Below are 21,582 nucleotides of genomic sequence, written 5' to 3' on the forward strand. Positions count from 1 at the left end.
CTGGCTTTGTGTCAGAGTCGACCAGGACAGCACATGGATGGATGACAGATGCCATGGATGTGGTCTGTGTCACGTCGGCTAACTGGGACAGCGCTGCTCCAGGACAGAAACCCCAGCACCCGACACAGTCGGATGCCAGGAAAACTTCTTGAGGCGAGAACCCGGAGGGAGGCCTCTGCCCTAGGCAGGTCACTGCTGCGGTGGTGAAACCATGACCGAGAGCAGCTTGGAGAGGAAAGGCTTTATTTGGCTCACATGTTCTGAACCACACCCCACTAAGGAAAGCCAAGGCAGGAGCTCAGTTGGGCAGCAAGTTGGAGGCAGCAGCAGTATCAGAGGCCACAGAGGAGCAGGAGCGCTGCTCACTGGCTTCTCCCCACAGCCCTGCTCAGCCTGCTTTCTCAGAGCTCCCAGGCCAGCCAGCCCAGGGCGGGGGCCCCCCCACCCATCACTAATTAAGGAAATTGCCTACAGCCAGGTCTTAGGGAAGTCATTTCTCCAGTGAGGTTCCTTCCTCTCAGATGGTGACATAAAACTAGCCAGCACATGTGTTTTAGTAGACTCGGAACATGCACGTGGAGTTCTGGATCGGAGACATGCACTCATTATCTGCATTTACTGCTCTTGGTTTCCAGAGCTTGGCTCACACCCAGGGCCTGGACACGGGCTAAGCTCACTTTCCCACGCACTCTGCCAGAGCCACACCTCACAAATGGCTGTGTTTTGAGGGAGCTGACCACAATACAGCCAAACTCAGACCTCTCCCGCCCGCCACTGATGACCCTCATGCAGACCCAGCATCGCTACTGCGCCTGGGCTCTGTCCCACCTGTCTTCTGCTACCGTATTTCTGCTGCCGGGGGGGGGGATCTTTCTAGTTCAGAAAGGCAGCCCAATTGCTCTGACTTCCCCAGCCCCTCCCCACAGCTGCCTCAGGACCTGGGCGTTTTGTCTTACAGCGTCTTGTAGGCCTGACTCTGCCCATGAGCTGAAAGATACTCCCGGCATTAAAGAAGGGAGAGAGCGATCCATCTTGTCCCGGCATCCTCCGCCTTTGATGGCCAGAGCTAGCACAACTCTCTCTAATTCTCTCTGTGTCCTCCTGAGGGCAGTCTCTGCATGCCAGGGAGTGAGACGTCAGAGCCATCCAGTGAATCCTCCCGCGGGCCGGCGTCCTGACTTGCACGTCTCATCTCCTGGGTTTGCAGAAGCTGCCCTCCTCATGGTTGGAACTCTGTCTTGGCAGGATGGCTACGAGCAGCTCCGGCAGCTTCCTCAGCACGCCATGAAAGGCGTGATCCGAGTCAAGTTCGTCAATGACCTCGGGGTGGATGAAGCGGGCATCGACCAGGACGGTGTCTTCAAGGAGTTTTTGGAGGAGATCATCAAGAGGGTATTTGACCCGGCACTCAATCTGTTCAAGGTGATTACGGCGGCGCTCTGGTGGCTGGGCAGCAGCCAGACGCAGGGAACCCCTGTGGAGTGAGGACGGCCTCTTACCTTGCACCTCTCCCTGTCCTTCCTCCCTCCTGGCAGACAACCAGCGGCGACGAGAGGCTGTACCCCTCCCCCACATCCTACATCCATGAGAATTACCTGCAGCTCTTCGAGTTTGTGGGGAAGATGCTGGGAAAGGCCGTGTATGAGGTAGGCACTCGGAGTGTGGACGGGCGTGACGTGCCGCCTGAGAGGCGGGCATGGTGGCGCACCCTGTAATCCCAGTCTGGGATAGGCTGCAAGACCCTGTCTCCAAAAGAAGAAAAACACATGCTAGAGGTGGTGGCGCACGCCTTTAATCCCAGCACTCGGGAGGCAGAGGCAGGTGGATCTCTGTGAGTTCGAGGCCAGCTTGGTCTACAAAGTGAGATCCAGGACAGTCAGGACTGTTACACAGAGAAAAAGAAAACCAAAAACAGGCTGTCTTAAAAGCAGAAACAAAACAGCAGCAGACCCATGCAGTGATCCCTGAGAGGTGGCGTGTGAGTGGTTGGTTTGGGGTAGGACCTAGAGCTCCCACACTCAGTCAGGACTCTCTGCTGCCGACACCCCCAGCCCGGTGCCGACTCTGTCAGTTGGGTAGAAACTTCAGAAGGAGGTGGAAGTCCCTGGGAGTTAGCAATCCAGGGCCGGGAGCGTGGGTGTGGCCAGCGGTGTAGCGGGTACCTGCGTGCCCTGCCCGAGCCTGGCACTTCTCCGGGAAAGCGGGGCAAGAGGAGCTGCGGGACTGGGTTGTCCTCCACCGGGACGGCCGGACCTGGCGCTGGGTCCGCGTCTCAGGACTGTTGTTGGCTTCTGCTCCTTGGGCTCCTGGGGTCAAGGTAGTGGGGTTTCCTCGGGCCCCGGGGGAGTCCCTCACAGCTCCCGGCGCCCATCCATGGACACACGGGTTGTAGAGCTGCCTGAGCAGCTGAGCAGAAGCCTCATCCCTGCGCTACGTGGCTCCGGGGCCTGTGCCCAAGACCGTTGCTCTCCAAGATCCCCCCCCCCCCCCTGACATTTCTTAGATGGCGGAGGGGGAGGGACGGCTCCAGACTAAACAGAGACCCCACTGGTGCCCTCAGGCTGCCCTGGCTGCCCTGGCTGGAGGCTGAGACCCCACCCTCCTCTCTCTTCCAGGGGATCGTGGTGGACGTGCCCTTCGCCTCCTTCTTCCTAAGCCAGATGCTCGGCCACCACCACAGCATCTTCTACAGCTCCGTGGATGAGCTCCCTTCCCTGGACTCAGAGTTCTACAAAAACCTTACCTCCATCAAGGTCAGTGCTGAGCGGCGGCTGAATCCACGGCCAACGCCGGCTAGGTTCCACCTTCCCAGTCCCTGAGACCTGGAACAGCCCCGGCTGACCCCCCCCCCCACCCGGCCCAGGCTCACGGCCTCTTCCGGCCTCATGACGAGCGGCCTCTGCCTGATGGTGGGGCAGCGCAGCTGTCCCTGGCCCCTCAAGGCGGGAAGACCTCCGCCCACACGAGCCCCCCTGCTCTCTCTCTGCTCCCTTAGCGCTACGATGGAGACATCGCTGACCTCGGGCTGACCCTGTCTTACGACGAAGACGTCATGGGGCAGGTATGTAGGCTGGTCTGGCAGGCTGCTTCCGGTGTTGAGACCTGCAGATTCGTGGGATTTCCCTCAGAAATCTGCCCACTGAGGGTCTGTCTGTCACCTGGCCAGGAGGGAGGGTTTCCTGTTCTTCTCTGCCAGCCTGGCCTTTGCATGCTCACCTCAGCCGGCCCCTCAGAGCCTGGGCTTTGCCTGCGTCTCCTCTGGGGCCTTGAGGCGGGATCTGCCTCCACCCAGCCTTCCTGTCGTAGTTGGTGACAAGCTGTGAGCCCCAGTTTGGAAATCCATGCTGAGGACCGGCCATAGAGATGGCGGTTTCTGACGTGATGTGGAAGGACAGCACCTGAGGAGCAGTTCCTCTAGGGAAGTCAGATCCTTGTCACACTGTCATCAGGAGCAGAGAAGAAAACGCCCCGAGTCAGGCAGGCGGAAGCCATTTCTGTCACAGCTACTGGCACGACTCTCATGTCCTCTGTCCCCTCTGTGTCCCTGTGGGAGGCTCTCTGTCCGCGGAGCCTGAGGTCTGCTCTGGAGAAACCCTGAGCATATTGGTACAGAGCTGGCTCTCAGATCGGCCCGTGTCACCTCAGAGCTAATTCGGTCTCTAGAGCATCGGCGTACCTGTGTGCTCTTGTAACGTGTGCCCTGTGGCTTTCAGACTTTCCCCACGGGCGTGTGCAGCCGTGCATGTGTGTGTGTGTGTGTGTGTGTGTGTGTGTGTGTGTGTGTGTGTGTGTGTGTGTGCCTGCACGTGTGTGTGTGTGTGTGTATGTGTGTATGTGTGTGTATGTGTGCCTGTGTGTGTGTGCGCGCACGTGCCTGCACATGTGTGCCTGTGTGTGTGTTGCAGAGGTGATACTATGTCTCCTGGAATATAATCCTTCCCCCACTAAGTCCGCGCTCTGACCACGTTTTTGGGTGGCTGTGCAGTATTCCCACGTGGGGTGTTCACACCCCGCTGCTGCCCTTAGCACTAACTAGCACAGGTCCTTGTGTGGCTTCCAGCACCCTTAGTGCACACGAGTGGACAGGATTACATGAGAACCTTTCCTATTGGTCACATGAGGCCTGCTTGGTGGTGTTTTGGCCCCGGGGTTTTGTAAAAAGTGATCGCTCTCAAGCCCGGCATCTTAACTCCGTCATTCCCGTGGTCGTTTGTGCCTGGCCTTTCATGTTCTGTTAGAACTCTCTCTGGTAATTACTCCTGTCTTCTCCCCCAGCTTGTCTGCCATGAGCTGGTTCCTGGAGGGAAGACCATTCCTGTTACAAATGAAAATAAGTGAGTATAACAATTAGACGGTTAAGGTCAGCACTTGAAAAGACTTCATTCTGGCTCTCCGGAGTTAGGCTGAGAATTTATTAAGATAGATTGAGGTGGAAAGAGTCCATAAATATCATAATGGAATTTTCTGGTTGTAGTTCGTAGGCTGGAATTGTATTAAATTCAATTTGCAAAATAAGAGTGGACGGTTTAGTCTTTGCGAAAGCACTGGGAAGGTCAGAGGCACCGGCCGCCGTTCTTAGGATGTAGCGAAAGCCCGCTGAGGGCTGGAGCCTGAGCAGCTTGGGCGTGCTGTCCTGAGGGCGGGCGAGCGCGCAGGGACACTCGAGAATGGCGGTTTGTGGCTCTTCTCAGGAAGACGGTGTGAGTGCAGGTGTGGCAAATGTGCACGTGAGGTGGGGTGAAGGAAGTGCTGAGGTAGCAGCTCCCGTCACAGATAATGCGCTTCTAGTAATCCATCCTGGATGTCAGTCTTTTGATCCCGGAACAAACCCCTCAGCCCACGGTCTGCACCCAGGCCGGCCGGCCTACTTAGAGGGTAGAACTTGGCAGGAGGAGGGGCATTGGGTCTCTCGTCGGCTGTCTGTCCCCCCTGCTCGGGATTTGAACTGTTCCTGTGAGTCGTCTGGTCCCAGTTCAGCCCCCTGCACCGTGTTCCTCTGGGTCAGCTAGTCTGGTAGCCAGTGTGCTGGGGGAGTTCTGTGTTTTAACTTTAACAATCAGACAGTGGTCAGCAGAATCCAAACACATCAGCGCTGCCCTGGAGCCACGGGGCATTGGTTTGAAAACGTGAAACAAAGCACTGCCCGCAGAGAAGAGGTGGCTGAGGTTTGGGTCTCAGTGCAGGGGGGAGCCCTGGTCCTGCCTGAGTGTGACCTGTGATTGTTCCTCACGGGGCAGTGTGTGAAATGTGTAGAACAGCTTTTGAAATATACAGGGGTCAGGAAACTTTAGACAGCAGATATGGGAATGCCCTGAGGATCCTGCCCACCCCGTAGGGAGTTATGGCCAAGGGTGATGGTGTGTGTGTGTGATATGTGCAAATAAGAGTTAGAAAAAGTGAGTTCACACAGCCTAAGAGGTCAGGGGAGATGAGTCTGTGCAGGCTGAAGGGCCGGGGAGGTGAGTCTGTGCGGGCTGAAATGCCGGGGAGGTGAGCCTGTGCGGGCTGAAGGGCCGGGGAGGTGAGTCTGGGAGGTGAGCCTGTGCAGGCTGAAGGGCCGGGGAGGTGAGCCTGTGCAGGCTATGCTGGAACAAGATTCTTTCCTGCTGTGAAGTCTAAGGGAAACTTGTGTCATAGCTCTGGCCTATGGTGAAGCCTCAGAATATGGCAAGGATACCCAAGCATGTGCTTGACTCCAGGGCCTGGCAGTGCCTGCTTACCATCAGGCTTCTGGGTATTCAAGTTCCTCTCTCTGTGTCTCTCTAACATGCACACACACACACACACACACACACACACACACACACACACACACACACATATTGGTAACCTGCTTCATAGAATACATGGAAGGAGGAGAGAGTCAAAAAATCCATTTGAATGTATTATTGTGTAATGTTTGTTGCTGGATGATTTTTAAACTAGAAATATTTCAAGGTCAGTGACTTTGGCCTGAGCATTGTGGGGCAAAACAGAATTATTTGGGCTATATTTAACATGGCGGGGTTTTTGTTTGTTGTTTTGGTTTTTGAGACTTTCTCTGTGTGACTATATGCAGGTGGCTCTCTAACTCCTGAGAACATGGGGTCACTCCAGGCGTTCTGTGGGGGGCTGTGCCTTGGACACTTGGAGCAGGCCCGGTGCCCACAGTCTCTGTGTGACTTAGGGACTTCCATCGTGGGCATCGCCCTCGTTCTGACAGACGCTAGAGTGCGCTTTGTTTCTTGGAAAGTGGCTCTGAAGTGTTAGGCGTGTCTCCTAGCCCACTGGGCAGCAGCCTGCCCCAGACTATTCGTTCCATTGTTTCTCCTTCTTGTTAACAGAATTAGCTACATCCATCTGATGGCGCATTTTCGAATGCACACGCAAATCAAACACCAGACAGGTGCTCTCATCAGTGGCTTCCGTTCCATCATTAAGCCCGAGTGGATCCGAATGTTCTCTACCCCTGAGCTTCAGCGTCTCATCTCCGGGGACAATGCGGAGATCGATCTGGAAGATTTAAAGTAAGGGGCAGGGAGAAGGGAAGGGTGACATGCTCAGGCCGTCCAGAAGGAGAGCTGTTCCCCTCTCTGGGCTCCTAACACCGAGTCATTCTGGAAGCCCTCTGAGGCTCCAGCTGGAGCCTCTGCCCGGTTAGCTTCCCAAGGATGAGGCTGTGATGTGTGGGCTTGTGCGGCCTGCCCGTACCCATGACGCCAGCCCAGTGCTGAGCAGCGGCCTGTCAGTACCCATGACACCAGCCCAGTGCTGGGCAGCGGCCTGCCCGTACCCACGACGCCAGCCCAGTGCTGGGCAGCAGCCTGCCCGTACCCACGACGCCAGCCCAGTGCTGGGCAGCGGCCTGCCCGTACCCATGACGCCAGCCCAGTGCTGGGCAGCGGCCTGCCCGTACCCACGACGCCAGCCCAGTGCTGGGCCCCTCTGATTGCTTTCAGGAAGCACACGGTGTACTACGGAGGCTTTCATGGGAGTCACAGAGTCATCATCTGGCTCTGGGATATTCTGGCTTCCGACTTCACGCCCGACGAGAGAGCCATGTTCCTGAAGGTATCTATTTCCTTTACAACTTCCCGTGCGTTCCCGAACCCCCGTGCTGTCTTCCGGCCGCTCTGTAGTTCACACTGAGGGCCACACGTGCGGCATAGCCTCGCTCCTGTGCCGAAGGCTGAGGACCAGGGGCCGGAGAGACAGGCTGAGCAGGCCTGCAGTCTGCTCCTCACTGGAGCAGGGTCCTGTGTGCCCCTGTGCCCCACCTCATCATCTTCACACTGTCTCGTTACTTAAGAAAACAGTGACACACGCCTTTACCCCAGCACTCGGGAGGCAGAGGCCAGCGTGGTCCACATGGTGAGTTCCAGAATAGCCAGGGCTGCCCAGAGAGAGCCTGTCTCCAAAAGAAGAAAGAAATAGACAGTTCTGAGTATTGCTCCAGTGCAGTTCCTTGCCCGGGAGGGACTACCCCCCCCCCCCCCCCGTACCGTTTCTCAGTGGTGTGAGCCTGCTTCCCGTACACAGACACGGTGTCCCGAGGCCGACAGCACAGGTGTTCAGTCAGGTTCTCTCTGTGTAGCCCAGGCAGGACTGGATAGCAGCTCAGTCTGCCCCGGACTCAGGGTAGCCCTCCTGCCTCAGCATCTTGAGTACTGGAATATTCCAAGTGTGGCCTCTCTGCCTGGCTTATTTGTACTTCCTCAGATGGGGTACCTGCCGTTACCTGCTGCTCTAGTGTCGGTGAAGACTTGTGTGTCCACTGTGTCCCCGGGCGCCGTTGGTTTCTGATGACTGACCCCAGAGTGTAGGCATTTATAGGACACTGAGTAACACACCTGCCTGTCCCTGCGTCTTGTGGGTGGATTGTCATTAACACACATCGTCACTTTGCCACCTGCCTGCTTTCTCTCTGGAAAGTCCAGGAGTGCATTTAGCACTTCCAGTCTTTGCCCTGAGGCCTCCTGGCTGGCCCGCATGCTCTCTCTGGCTCCCTCTGCTCCCCCTCCCTCTCTTCCTCCGCCCTCCCTCTCTCCAGGCAGGGTCTCATGTATCTCAAGAGCTCTCAGATTTGCCCTGTAACCTGTAGCCAAGCAGGACCTTGGAGCCCCGATCCTCCTGTCTCCACCTCTGAATGCTGGTGTTACAAATGTGTGCCATCACAGCGTACGTATGTACGTGGGAGCTTCTTGTGTGACCGCTTTTGTGAAGGCAGTGTGGTGGCCTCCCCCACCACACCAACAGCTGGTCCTCCTCCTTGCTGGCCGTCCTGAGTTCAGTTCCCTCCACTGAGGGAGCCTTCACCCACCCCAGTCCAGCCAGTGTGCACTCGGGCTCCACTCGCCCACGGGTCTCCAGGCCACAGGGGCATCTGTTGCAACAAGTGGTTCTGGAAGCCTAGGCTGCCTCTCTCAGCAGTGCACGCCCGGGCAGAGCAGGCTGCTGCTTGGGAGGCTGCAGCCTGCCTCCTGGAGAGTAGGGCCAGTGTCTCACACTTGAACCGTCAGTCACCTGCCCGTGCAGCAGGTGAGCCCGGGTCACCTGTCACCGGACCGCATCTGTACACACCCGCCTTCTGTGGCTGCGCAGGCTCCGGGGCCAGCCGAAGGAGGTGGAAGTTCCTGCACGAGAGGATATGGCCGGGTTGCTTTTAGATGTAGTGAGAGCTGACATTTCCCGTTCCTCTGGCCAGCCCCAGTTTGCAAAGTTATACGTGTCAGAGCAGCAGCCTAGTAACTTTTATAAAGATTTTATTTTATTTTTATTGATATATGTCTGTGTAAGTGTGTGTGTGTGTGTGTGTGTGTGTGTGTGTGTGGTGTGTATGTGTATGAGTGCCCTCAGAAGCCAATTAGAATTACAGGCAGTTGGGAGCGGCCTGATTTGGATGCTGGGAATCAAACTCAGGTCCCCTGGAAGAGCAGCCACTTCCCTTAACCACTGAGCCATCCCTCCAGCCCCAGGAACATAGTGACTTAATAAAACCCTTTGAAGCATGACACATAAAGCCGTCTTTATGAATTATAACATCACTAAGTGGTCGTCTTTGACCCACACAACATTAACTACTGAATTTTGGAGCCAGACTTGGAATTCTGTCTCTTAGAAAACAGCTTGGGTTTGATTCCCGCTGAGTTGAAGCAGGGGTTTCCCAGGTCTTCCCCTGTGGGCTGACCTGTGAGTTTCCGGCTTGGTCAGGTGTCCAGAGCGGAGCGAGCGCATCTGAAGCAAAGGCAGGGGCTGTGTTTGGAGAGCGCCAGGAGGTGCTGGGATGCTGCTGAGAAGGCAGCTGGCTGCCCAGAGGCCCCACATCCGGGGTCCCACACCTTGGTCCCCACAGCCTCTCTGGCTTATAAACCTGGCTTTTCTCAGCATGCTGACTGCCTGCCGAATTGCCTTTGGACCCAGCCCACAGGATGCACTGTGTGTACCATTGCACGAGGTCCTGAGTACGAGCCATGCTAGGACTCACTGGCTCCAGGCCTTGGCTCACGGCACCACTAGCATCGCTCACCCAGGCCCCCTCAGATGTCACCACTGCTGTCCTCCCTGAGGACAGATGTCACTGCTCTAAACTGCACTACACAGCAGGCGTTGAGGGACGTCTTCAGCTGCAGTGTCCACCAGTAATGTGAACAGGAGACCTGTGTCACGGGCTGTCCCCCCAGTGCCCTACAAACCATCGGTCTTGCACAGTGGGCCACAGTTTCCAGAGAGTGGCACCCTGAGATATGTGATGTGTTCTGGGCACGTGTTGGGCCAGCACCTCCCTGTCACCCTGACTTCTAGTGAAAGATCAGGGAGAGCGGCCCCGCATGGCTTCCCCAGCCGTCCCACTGACGCGCCTTGTATTGCAGTTCGTGACCAGCTGCTCCCGGCCGCCACTCCTAGGATTTGCCTACCTCAAGCCTCCGTTCTCCATCCGCTGTGTGGAAGTGTCCGATGACCAGGTCAGTCAGGCCATCTTCCTTCCCTTCCTTCCCTCTGCTCAGTTTTCTGCTGCGCCCATTGTGTACCCCACACCCCTGCCTACGTGGTTCTCGGGGCATGAGTGCAGACCCAGGCCAGCGTGGGCTGTCAGCGTTCTTTCTCTGGGGTCCCTCCTTGGGGAAGGCCTGTGTGTGTGGGGGGGTGATTAGGATGCTCTTTTCGTGGCTGCCGATCTGGCAAGGTCCAAGAGGCAGGCTCAGAGAGGGTGAGGCTCAGAGAGGGTGAGGCTCAGGAGAAGGGCAAATGCCAGTCTGCTCCCCAGCTCCTCCCCCTGCTGGCCACGCTCACCCTGGCAGGCCGCCTGTCGCCTGCAGGGTGAAGGAGAATGTCCTAGGACTGTGTGCCCAGTGTTAGGAGCCTGACCGTGGTGTTGCTTAGATGCCCTGCCCTGTTGGAGCCTGCTGGTCTCAGGGAGCCCCTGCCTCAGCACCTCTCTCCAGGCTGCACTCCCTTTGGTCAGGCACTAGATGGTCGTCCTCCTCCAGACTTCGGGAAGAGTTGAGCCGAGTGCTTGTCAGCCATGGGCCACAGTCCTTGCGGTCTTAGTTACCTGATACGTGTCCGTTAACCAGGAGGCCCTCGTCAGGGGTGACCTAGCTCAGGACCTCCGTGTGAGTGCCCAGAACAGCAGGGCTCCCCTCAGCCGCTCAGGCCACTGTCCCCGCGCTGGACTTCACCTGTGTGCACTGCAGAGGCACCTTCTGACCCCAGCTGTGGTGTGTGCTCGCAGGACACTGGGGACACCCTGGGCAGCGTCCTCAGGGGCTTCTTCACCATCCGCAAGCGGGAGCCAGGCGGCCGCCTGCCCACCTCTTCCACTTGCTTCAACCTGCTCAAGCTGCCCAACTACAGCAAGAAAAGCGTCCTCCGAGAGAAACTGCGCTACGCCATCAGCATGAACACAGGCTTTGAGCTCTCCTAGCCCGGCCCGGTCTCCCCCACCTGCCCTCCAGAGCACCCAGACTCCAGAGCCCTTCCGCTCCTGGAGGCAGCCTGCTCCCAGGAGGGTGGCAGCTTGCTGGAGCCCTCAGACCCTCTCAATAGCCATGAGATGCCCAAATTCGGATGCAGCAGCACAGTGCACTCAGTGTGTTGGGGAGTGTTGTGGAAAATAAGCCCCCGGTCGTCCCCCCACCCCACCCCACCCCGTGCTCCCTCTTCCTGCCTTCTGGGGCCTGAAGCCTGGGCCTAGCGATCACAGAGGAGCTCCCGGAGTTCTGTGAGGCTTTTCTTCCTTTGCCCTCTGACTACACAAAGCCTGTGCCTGTGAGCTCCTCCTTCCGTTCTGAAAACTCAGGTAAGGCCTCGCCAAGCCTCTATGCACGCCAGAGTCCCCTGCCTCTCCCCTGTCCACAGCAGCCTCTTCCCGGGCAGTCAAACCCAGCTTCTGCCGGGGAGGCTGCTGAGCACAGTTGAGGGTCTCTCTTACAGGGGAGCAGGTGTTCCACACCACAGCCCTCCCTCCCAAGTCCTCAGCAGGCCACACTGTCAGGGAACCCTTGCCGTCAGCCCCGGGCCTGTTCCATGGTGTCCGAGCTTGGGAGAGAACCCCTCACCCTGGAGAGCAGCCCCATCTCTGGGGTACCCAGAACCTACGGCTGTGTGTCTGCCCTCCTCGTTACCTTAGGGAGAAACACGAGCGCCTATGGTGCCCAGCCATCTGTCTGGGCAGTGCTTTATTCCAGGGACTGCCAGGCCCGTCCCTGCACAGGAGTCTATTGCACTGAGCGGCCCAGGAGGCCGAGGTGTACCCACACACCCTCACCAGCTCTGTTGGCGCCGCTCTCTCTGCTTTGTTTCGGATTCACTCTGTCGTCCCTCCCTCTGTGCTCCTGGGCCCTCCTTCCCCCTTCCCCCTAAGAACCTTCTCCAGGTTCAGGATGTGGAGGCAGAGGCGCTGGCCTTAGTGATCTGGTAACCACTCTGTGTCTCTTGTCTCATCACGTTCTTGCATCCCTCCACCCTGGTGGAGGCCAGGAGTCCTGGTCCCTCCTCCACCCTGTGGAGCCGGCTTAGGACTAGAGCACTCGAAGCAAGGAAATGCCTTCCATCGGGACACTGTGGGAAAGTGGGCACACCCTGTCCCACTTCGGCAGGAAGCTGTGGCCGGGGGCCTGGGGAAGGTCCCTGGGCTTCTGGAGAGCGGCGCCAGCGTCACTTGGATGGAAGGATGGCAAGGTCCTTGGAAGATGTCTGCAGCCATCTGGGTGTGTGCTCAGCTTCCCACAGACTCCTGGGCCCTGCGCACAGCCTGTGCGGATAACACGAAGCCTGAGAGTTACAGCGGGGACGTGGACAGGGGGGAGAGCGGCTTCTGAACACCAGTGTCAACTTGACCTGCTTGGTTTCTGACCTAGGGTTGTCTGTAGTTCACTTCAGGCCTGCTTTCCCGCAGGTACAACATCACACCATCCAAGCACCAAGTCTGTCACAGCCGGGTTTCACTGGCGCCCCATTGGCTCTTGGTGGCTTCCAAAAAGGAGTGGGTACTGTTTTTGTAGGTAACTTGTGGACTCAAGACGTGTCAGGGCTTTAATAAATTTGTACTTGAGCATTTGGTGCCTGTTCTGGTTCGTACTCAGCCCTGTGCCTGGACGGCTCAGATCACCGTCCCACACCCCCACAGTACCAAAAAGACAAGAGTGCTTTGACAGACATCCTGGCTTCAGAGCTGAGTTAGGAGAGCTGGGCAGTTGTCACACGTGCCCAATTTTGGTTTTGGAAGTGAAATGTCAGGGACACATCCCTAGAGCCAGTCTCCCTCTGCCCGCTTCCTGCAGGTGGTGGAACCAGGATTGCAAGCATAGCTTTGAAGTGCCTGATTTACATGGTGCCTGCAAATGCCAGCTTGTTTGATGGGGAGAGACCAGGTAACTCAGACATGTCTCTTGCTTAGGACATCTCTGGGACCCCAGGGTCCCCACTAACAGAAAAATACTGCAAAGCCCCAAAGACACACGACCTGCCTGCAGGGTGATACACACCCACCTGAAACCAAAGCCCGGCCCTGGCGTAGTGTTTGGAGCTGAGGTCGGTGTGAACGGCTGGCTGGCTTGTTTATCAGGGAGGCGAGCAGGATTGTTTGCTGTGCTGGCAGGACCTGTGCGTGCTTACGAACGAACGAACATTTAGGTGAGGTCGGCAACACCCTGGCCTCCTGTCGTCCTTCAGCTGTGCAGCCAGGCGTGGAGATTGGGCAGACACGGGGTCCCCCTGTGTTTGGTCCATGTCTGGATCCAGTGCACCTGAGATTGGGGTGTACTATGTGCCTGGGCTGCCTGAGCGCTGTGATCACCGGTTCCTGTCACCACACCTCACTGGAACCTTAAATTGCTCAGACTGGCTGTGGGACTATGGAAAGAGGTCCATTGCATGGGCTGGGGAGTCAGGCCCCTGACTGAGTCCTGTGAGCCCAGTTCCATGCCCATTTCTGTCTGGGAGACTTTGGAGTTTGAATCCTATGTACTGATAATCGGTGTGGTGATAGCCGTCCGGGGACTGGGCCTGGCTCAGGATTAGCTTCTAGATGGCAGTCTACTTCCTGCTTCTCCAGGCAGAGCCACCGCACACCCCAATAACCCCAAAACCTGGGAGCCTGAGACAGGAAGATTTAAAGGTTCAAGGCCAGCCTGGGATAAACAGCAGTTGGACTCAAATCACACACACACACACACACACACACAAACCAACCCAAGAAGTCAGGACTACCCACCAGCCCGATGAGGCACTCTGACCAAGCTTCCAGAGTGACTTCTGTCCCTCACAGAGCGGTCACTGGGTAAAGGTCACCTGCCATTTCTTCGCACAGATGGGTGACTCCTCCGTGTGGCTAGTGCCTCCCCAAGAAATGCTTCAGCCAGGGTCTGGCCCAAGGTGTGTTTGCACACCTGAGGTGTTTGCATGCTTGTGTATCTCCAGGAACTGGGCTATGCCTCCCACACCAATGTTGAAACAATGTTGCATCAGGACTTAGGACAGACAGGCCAGCAGTCCCCAGCCCTTGGCACACGGGTCCTACTGAAATAATTTCCTCATTGTGGTCATGACAGCCAACGCTGATGACGAGCATATGTGTAACAGATGGAGTAGTCCGGGAGCCTGGACGGAGGACATAACTATCCATCCAGGGCCAAGAGCATCCTGCCACAGGGCTCATATCCCAACTAGGGCTCATGTCCAGGGGCCAGGGCCAGGGCAGGGCCAGGGCCAGGGCAGGGGCAGGGCCAGGGCTGACGAACACAGACTTGAGTGTGATCACTTCCCCCCTCATTGAACAGAGCAAATCTGTCATAACTTATCTCAGAGGAACACTTGAGTCTCAGGTTCTCTCCAGGACAGGGTCATCAACGTGGACTTCCTTGATAGCCCTGAGACGTGTATCTCCAGAGAGTTACTGGCCTCTGACTACACATTTGAGGTATTTGTATAGTTTCCATAACATTGTAAGCGCCCATGTGTAATGGATGTCACAAGGATCACAGGAAACAGAGCCTGGGACTGTCCAGTGTGTAATAACTGTGCCTTTTGGTACCTGGAGAACTTCAGATCTGCACCAGTCAAAATGAACCCATCATATCCTTTTGATGAGATACATTGAAGGGTCATATTCCCACCTGAGGTCACCACAGGGCTGGGCAAAGCTGACAGAGTAGGTTTGCCTGCCAGGGCCAGGCCAGGGCCAGGCCAGGGCCAGGCCTTGCTCAGAAAGGCTCAGAAAGGAAGTGTTCATATGTCCACCCAGGCCAGAGTTTTCACCGTGGAGGTAGAAAGGGAAGGCCTGTGGCAGAGGCGAAAAGACCCAACATGTGAGGCATGGTGGCAGATGAAACACTATCTGCCCAAGGGCACGTGTGAGCACCACGCGCCACGTGGTGACTGCCAAGGCTGTCCGTCCTGCCCTGCCCACTCTCTGTTGAGGCTCTGCCAAGAGGACTGCTGTAAATCCACCCAGGAATCTCAGGAACTGGGGTGGAGCCTGCCTCATCCTACCCATGTTTGGGGAGGTGAATTGGCTTGCATGAGATCACAACTCAAAAACACCTCAACTGAGAATCAGCCCCGGGCAGTGACTTGGTTGCCCTGGGCAGGGGCTGTGCTGTGTGGGGAGCCGGGGCTCAGGACTCAGTCTACCTTCCAAACTGGGAGTTTTGAAGCCAGTGGGGACAAGGCCAGACTCGGGAGAGAGGTCCCCAGGGAGGCAGGGGAGCGAAGCTGAGCCACGGGCAAGCGTGGCACTGCTTTGCCCACCAGCTAGCTGCCATCCCTAGGTACCAGCCAGGCATCTGCATCCACAATCCTTTGCTGGTAGGGGCTCCTGGGAACTCCACAACCTGCTCCCGCACAGGACACTGTCCGGCGGAGGGGGTGTCCTCTGTATGTACTGTGGGGGCTTCCCTGTACAGTCTGCCGGATGGTTTTGTCACTGGCCCAGATGGCGCCAGATGGGCTGAGCAGCTGGCAGGTATTCCAGCTGAGAGCTGGCCCAGGAAGCCAGACGGGCATTCACTCACCTAACAAATAGGTCCAGAAAACTCCGTGCCTCGGGCTGGGGCGGGTGTTGTTACAGCCATGAGCAATGTGGGCAACTGTCCCTACTCCAGGCAGCTTTAACTAATCCAAAGAAAGGAATGTGGCATTGCGTACCCTGGTCACTCCAGCCAGTGTCCTGTGTCACCTATTCTGATGCCCACTTAACAGCTGGGAAAACTGAGGTTCGAAAACTGTCACCCTAGTATGCCAGGTCCGAACATCCCGAAGCCTTCACCAGGGCTGAGTGGGCAGAAAGGGGGGAGAGGCCTCTAGGCAAAGCTGAAGGGCCGCTCTGTCCCTTGTCCTGCTGTTTTTCCCTGGCCCCATCACCTTGCAAAGGCTGCTGGAAGCGGACACAGGTCACACCCGTGTTGAGAGTTCTGAAAGTGAGAATTCCGAGCTCTGGCTTCCCAAGTCCTGCAGACTCAGAGGAAGTGGCAGGCCACAGAGCAGCAGCTGGCCCCGGGTCCCAGCTGAAGGGACACACCAGACCTGAGAGGAGGGTGTCACCCAAGCAGCTGCCAACCGCCCACCTGACCCTCCAGTAAATTAAAGGAGCCACGCATCACTTTCTGGTGGGGATACCTTCTCAGAAACCTGCTCTCGGCTATTTTATCGCCGTTTGAACATCACAGAGTGCACTCAAAAAGCTATAATGTCGGCGGCCTGCCAATGTCATAGATGTGACTCTGCGTTGATCGAAACATCATTGTGCACTGTGAGCAGCATGGCTGTGCAGCCTTGGGTCATTGGCTCCTCCCTCCGAGGGGGGGGGAGTCTATCTATAATAATCACAGAATTAGTCCTGTTGCTGGGTGGTGGCAGCGGCGCACACCTTTAATCCCAGCACTCGGGAGGCAGAGCCAGGCGGATCTCTGTGAGTTCGAGGCCAGCCTGGGCTACCAAGTGAGTTCCAGGAAAGGCGCAAAGCTACACAGAGAAACCCTGTCTCGAAAAACCAAAAAAAAAAAAAAAAAAAGAAAAAAAAAAAAAAAAACAAAAACAAAAAATCAGTCCTATTTCCTGAGATTATCCAATCTGGAGTCCCTCCCCCAGGTCACCTGGCTTGATCCCAAAGCCCCTGCTCCTCCATGGCATGCCTGTCCCCCAGCAGCCAGGTAACTAGACAGAGGTTCCTTCACGACCTTTGGCCGCAGGATGTTGCAACCTGTAAGTCCCCAAACGTCCCTGGGTCAAAATGTTTGCCTCATCTAAATGCAGCCATCTTCCAGGAGAAGAGCTGGCACTGATTCCTCACCCCGCTGGGCGCAGCACCATGGGGACCTGGGAGACAAAGCGGCCGAAGGGAAGATTCTAGAATTTGCACCACGAGGAGCCGGTGGTGGTGCAGGATGGGATGGCAGAGGCTGGAGGGGGTGGAGCTGTCACACCGTCTCTCCTGGCTTTAATCTTGAATTTGCATGCTTTAATATGAAATCTAATTGCAGATGCTGAATTATGGTGGGGAGCTCATCAGAGCTGACTAATTAATTAGTCAGATTTATAAGCACTTGACTCTTAGAGATCTATGGCCCTGATTTGTCACCTCAAAGCTCTTGGAAATTTTTCCTCTGCTAGTTAGTTCTCATGGGGTGTTGAGAATCATGTGGAGGGGCTGCTTTGGAGGGGCAGTCTGATCCCCAAAAGCAGTCTGGAGACCACACCTCCTTATGAAATCTCCCTTCCTTTGAGATCAGTGAGGGTTTTACCCTAAGAATGCAGATGTAACAACAAAAGCATGTCTCTTATTCTGTACCTTTATGAGGCCATGGCAGACATTACTAATAGATTACCAAATTCCTTTCTATAGAATCCGGCCTCCGGGCTCAATCTTCTTCCTTGTGACTGACAATCCACTCAACTGGCTTCTCTTTCCCTTCTTGGGGTCAGCCCACTCCGCTCACAGCAGAAGAGAGAAAGGAACCGGTTTGCTCCGGAAGGCTGCCACTGAGGCACGTTAGCCTCTCATCTCTCCACCTGTCAGTGTGCCCCTTTGTCCAGAGGGCATTAAGTTGACCGTTCAGGATGTAAAGGCATGAGATAATACATATGAAAGACGCTGTCACAGGTCGCGGAGAGAGATGGCAGTGGCCCCAGCTTCTGGCTGAGATGGTGGTGGAGACTGACGGTGAGGGAGACTTGTCCAGCGAGGCGTCTCAGGGGGGATGGGAACACGTTTTTTCCCTCCTGGGTCGCTCTAGAGTACAAGCCAGGTCTGCATTCACAGGCTGGAGTCCAGCCAGTCGCCTGTCTATGGCAGGAACGGCACAGCACACATCCCCCAGGCTGCAAGCTTGTGGTGGTGTGGATAAGAATGGCCTCCACAGGCTCATAGATTTGAAGGCTTGGTCCCCAGGGAGTGAACTGTTTGAAAGGATTATGAGGCATGGCCTGGTTGGAGGACGTAGGCTTTGAAGTCATTTCTCGCCTGTGGGTCAGGACGTATCTCTCAGCGACTTCTCCAGCACCACGTCCTCCTCCATGCTGCCATGTTCCCAGTATGATGGCAATGGACTAAACCTCTGAACTGTAAGCAAGTCCTAATTCAGGGATTTCCTTTGTAAGAGTTACCACGGTCCTGGGGGCTCCTCACAGCAGTCTATTGATTTTTTTAAGTTACTGTCTGGTTCTCACAGCGCTAGAACAGGAGGACAGTATCAGAGGTACCCATGAGTAGTGGGGAGGCTCTAGGGATTATCATCCTCCAGGGACTACCGTGACTCCCGCTGTCCCAAGGGAGGAAGGCGGCAGAGGGACACATTTTCCGCCTTCTTTCGGTCTTTCTATTTATTTGTCTTTGACCAGGGTCTCATGTAGCCCAGGCTAGCCTCAGACTTGATATGTAGCCAAGATGACCTTGTCCTTGAACTGGTACGACCACCTCCACCTCCCAAGTACTGAGATTGGCGGCATGCACCACCACACACGTTTATTCCATGTCGGGGACCAAGCCCAGGGCTCCGTGCATGCTAGACAGGCATTCTATCAGCAGAGCCACAGGCCAGGCCCAGCTTTCACTTGCTTCCCGTTCTCCCTTGGGTTTCTTACACAGTGAGCCCTCCTCAAATCTAACTGAATCCACTGCAGAAAAGTTAGAAAATCCAGACTTAAAGAAGGAAATAAGTGTTAACCCAGGATAGCCTCATGTAGAGGCAAGCACTGTTAAATACTCAGTCTTCCTGTGTGAATACACACATCGATTCTACAGAATTCGGACTGTTCGCTACACAGCATTTTGGAACAGGTCCCCATACCCACTTACTACAGAAGTCATGACATTTCTTACAGTCGCTCATTGTTAAATAGCGCACTCACTCGTGGAATCATCTAGCTTTCTCGTCCTGCACACGAGTGTCCAGTTTTTCACGGTAATGAGCAACATCGCTGAACGAGACCCTCTGGGCTGTGCTGAGACACATTTCCCTCTGAGATGTTTGGGGGGGGGACATGCACTCTCAGGACTCTCGTGAGAGTTGTCAAACTGTCCCCTTGGAATTCATGCCCACTTTCACTCCCCCACGCTGGAGAGGCATGCTTTTCTCCCACTGGTATCGCCAGGTGGAAAGCCACAGGCTCAAGACTCTCCAGCCGCTGGGACACTGCAGCTGAGTCCCAAAGGCCATGGAAATAAAGTTCTCTCTCGCGTCTTCCCCAGCTTAAAGCACCTTGACAGAGGCCGTGGCCAGTCCGTGCATCTGGCCACCTGGCATGGCCACCACAGCTGCTCGCTGCCTCCCTGCCCACATGCATGCCTGGATGTGTCTGCTCAAGGCCTGCAGCTCACACCTCGTGGCAGGACAGCGAGCTTGAGTTATAGCGGACCTGATTTCCCTGTACAGCTCCCATGGAGTTAACAGATGTACGCACGTCTGAAGCAGTCAGGCGGCAAGAGGCTTTGGGGCCGATCCTTCCCGTTTTGACAGTGTGTAATTGAGGTGAAGCCATAAATTTTATAAACAAGAATAAACGCCCCTTTAGCAACATATGTCTGCTCGACCCTTCCAAGGTGATCATAAATAAAGGCACCTACTAGCTGGGGAGGGATGTGGGCATTACAGATGGCCAGTGGGGAGGACCAGAGGGCCTGTGACCCGAGATCAGCCACGGGGAGTTGCTTCTAGAGCGCTGGTAGATGGAGAGGTCACCTTGCACCCAGGATCTGGAGTTATCAGGTTGGTTTTGTGCCATCTATTGGGTTGGTTCTCTGGGGGCCTTTGTGACACTTTGAATTGGCACCTATTTCTCATTTTCCTTGGAAGGGCGACCTCTGGCTGGGACAACCGGGGTCCTCTGGGAGCTTTTCAATTCTTTCCTCCGCTCCTACACCAGCAGCCCACCCCACTTAATTACCAGCCATGCCTTAGCAGCTAACTTCCCAAGGAGACCACCCCTGGGAACCCGACAGGTTCTGCTGGTGTAGTGTGGCCCCTGTGCAGAGGTTAGCAGGCTAGAGGAAGAGCCAGGCTCAAGTCTCAGAGTGGCCTCTGACTGCAGAAGCCAGCCACGGTGTGATTTCTCAGCACCCCAGCTTCTGTGTTTGAGACACAAGGATGCTTAATGGCGGCTTGCGGGGCTGCTGTGGGCAAGGTGCTTTCAGGGTTAGTTATGGTGTGAAGGGTTTATTGACATTTATCTTGTTTGACTGTGTGTATGATTATGCACACACATGTATTACGCATGCATGGAAGTCCAAAGAAAACTTGTAGGAGCCTGTTCTCTCCTCCCACCGGGTGGACTCCAGGTGTCAAACTCAGGACATCCGCTCTGCGGCAAGTGCCCTGGCCTGCCGAGACATCTCACCAGCCCACAGTGTGAGGGGTGGCCTGCGTGTGGCGACACATACCTGGAATCACAGAACTCAGGAAACGAAGGCCGGAAGATCTTAGAGTTGAGGTCAGTTGGCTCCGTGGCAAAAGCTATCTCGAAGCCCGGCTCCACACCTGGAGCTCAGAACGGCTTTGAAGAGGACAAAGGTGCTCAGCCACGACAGCCACACTGACCAGGCCCCTGGAGTCCGCCTCGAACCTCAGGAAGTTGCTGCTATTGTTACAATGCTGAAGAGTGCCAGGCACAGTGGTACACCCCACTTCTCCCACTCCAGAGGAGGAAGGAGCCCTCAGGTAGATCACAAGTTCCAGGCCAGCCTGGGCCACACAGTCGCTAAATGAATTGTTCAAGCTGACAGAGCTAAGGTGTGGCAAAGCTGGAATTTGAATTCAAGTAACAGTAGCTAGCATTTGCCAGGGCCTTGTTAAACACGCCCTAAGTAAGGTCTCCCAGGGACCACAGAGCGTGAAGACTTGTCACCATTTTACCAGTGAGAGGCAAGTATGAAGATGACCAGCATGTCCCAAGTCAGGAAGTGACAGGCCTGTTCTCAGGGTCGAGGAGGCCGGCATGGAGCTATGTGCCTGCCAGTCATTCACTGTCCTTCCAGGACCTGCAGATATCCAGGTCTTCCAGAAGCCTCTCTAGCTCCAGGCATACCTTCTCACCTTCAAGGTTGGGGCCACATGAACCCCTAAGTGGCTGCTGGAGGGAGCTGTCCCATGGATCTGCACTTAGCCCTCGAAGAGGGTGTTGTTATTTTTGCTTGTTTTTTTCAGACAGGGTCTTGCTATGTTGCCTAGGCTGGTCTTAAACTCGAGGTTGTTCAGCCAATCCACCTGCCTCAGCCTTGACAACAGGCATATGCCACAGTGCCCAGCTTGCATGGCAGTCTTGGGTCACATGGACTTCCAGGAGGCACGGGAACGTGGTGACCAACCCCAGAAGAACATGTGCACCACACTAAGGAGAGCGTGTGCGCAGCTCCCCCGGATTCCAAAGGTGACAAATGATGGCTTTAGTTTTGATTCCATAAATGACTGAGACCCCTCCCCAGAGCTCCCAGACCCCAGTCTGCTCGTCCTCTGCCCTGCCTGGACAAGGCTCTGTCTTCCAGGAGGGACTCAGAGATCAGCTCTAGGTCCTCACAGCAAAAGCCACACCCTCTACAAGGACCCCCAAAGGCAAGTTTATTCCTCTCGGTGATCAAGACAGGACGAGCTTGGGCACAGCACTGCCAGCAGG

At 55.8% G+C, this 21,582-nt stretch overlaps 1 protein-coding gene across 1 annotated transcript in view; it reads left to right on the forward strand.

The window, feature by feature from the left end:
* The window catches only part of Ube3b (ubiquitin protein ligase E3B), a 43,794-nt gene extending 31,257 nt beyond the window's left edge, over nucleotides 1–12,537 (forward strand). Inside the window, exons 19-27 of the mRNA XM_028854750.2 lie at nucleotides 1,246–1,422; nucleotides 1,536–1,646; nucleotides 2,616–2,753; nucleotides 2,996–3,061; nucleotides 4,276–4,334; nucleotides 6,324–6,506; nucleotides 6,939–7,050; nucleotides 9,849–9,941; nucleotides 10,712–12,537. Of these exons, the coding sequence (XP_028710583.1) occupies nucleotides 1,246–1,422; nucleotides 1,536–1,646; nucleotides 2,616–2,753; nucleotides 2,996–3,061; nucleotides 4,276–4,334; nucleotides 6,324–6,506; nucleotides 6,939–7,050; nucleotides 9,849–9,941; nucleotides 10,712–10,903 (1,131 nt within the window). The 3' untranslated portion in view covers nucleotides 10,904–12,537. The remainder of the gene's footprint in view (nucleotides 1–1,245; nucleotides 1,423–1,535; nucleotides 1,647–2,615; nucleotides 2,754–2,995; nucleotides 3,062–4,275; nucleotides 4,335–6,323; nucleotides 6,507–6,938; nucleotides 7,051–9,848; nucleotides 9,942–10,711) is intronic.
* The last annotated feature ends 9,045 nt before the right edge of the window (nucleotides 12,538–21,582 follow it).

The sequence above is a fragment of the Peromyscus leucopus genome, chromosome 23 (assembly GCF_004664715.2).
Source record: "Peromyscus leucopus breed LL Stock chromosome 23, UCI_PerLeu_2.1, whole genome shotgun sequence".
NCBI classification, from domain to species: Eukaryota; Metazoa; Chordata; class Mammalia; order Rodentia; family Cricetidae; genus Peromyscus; species Peromyscus leucopus.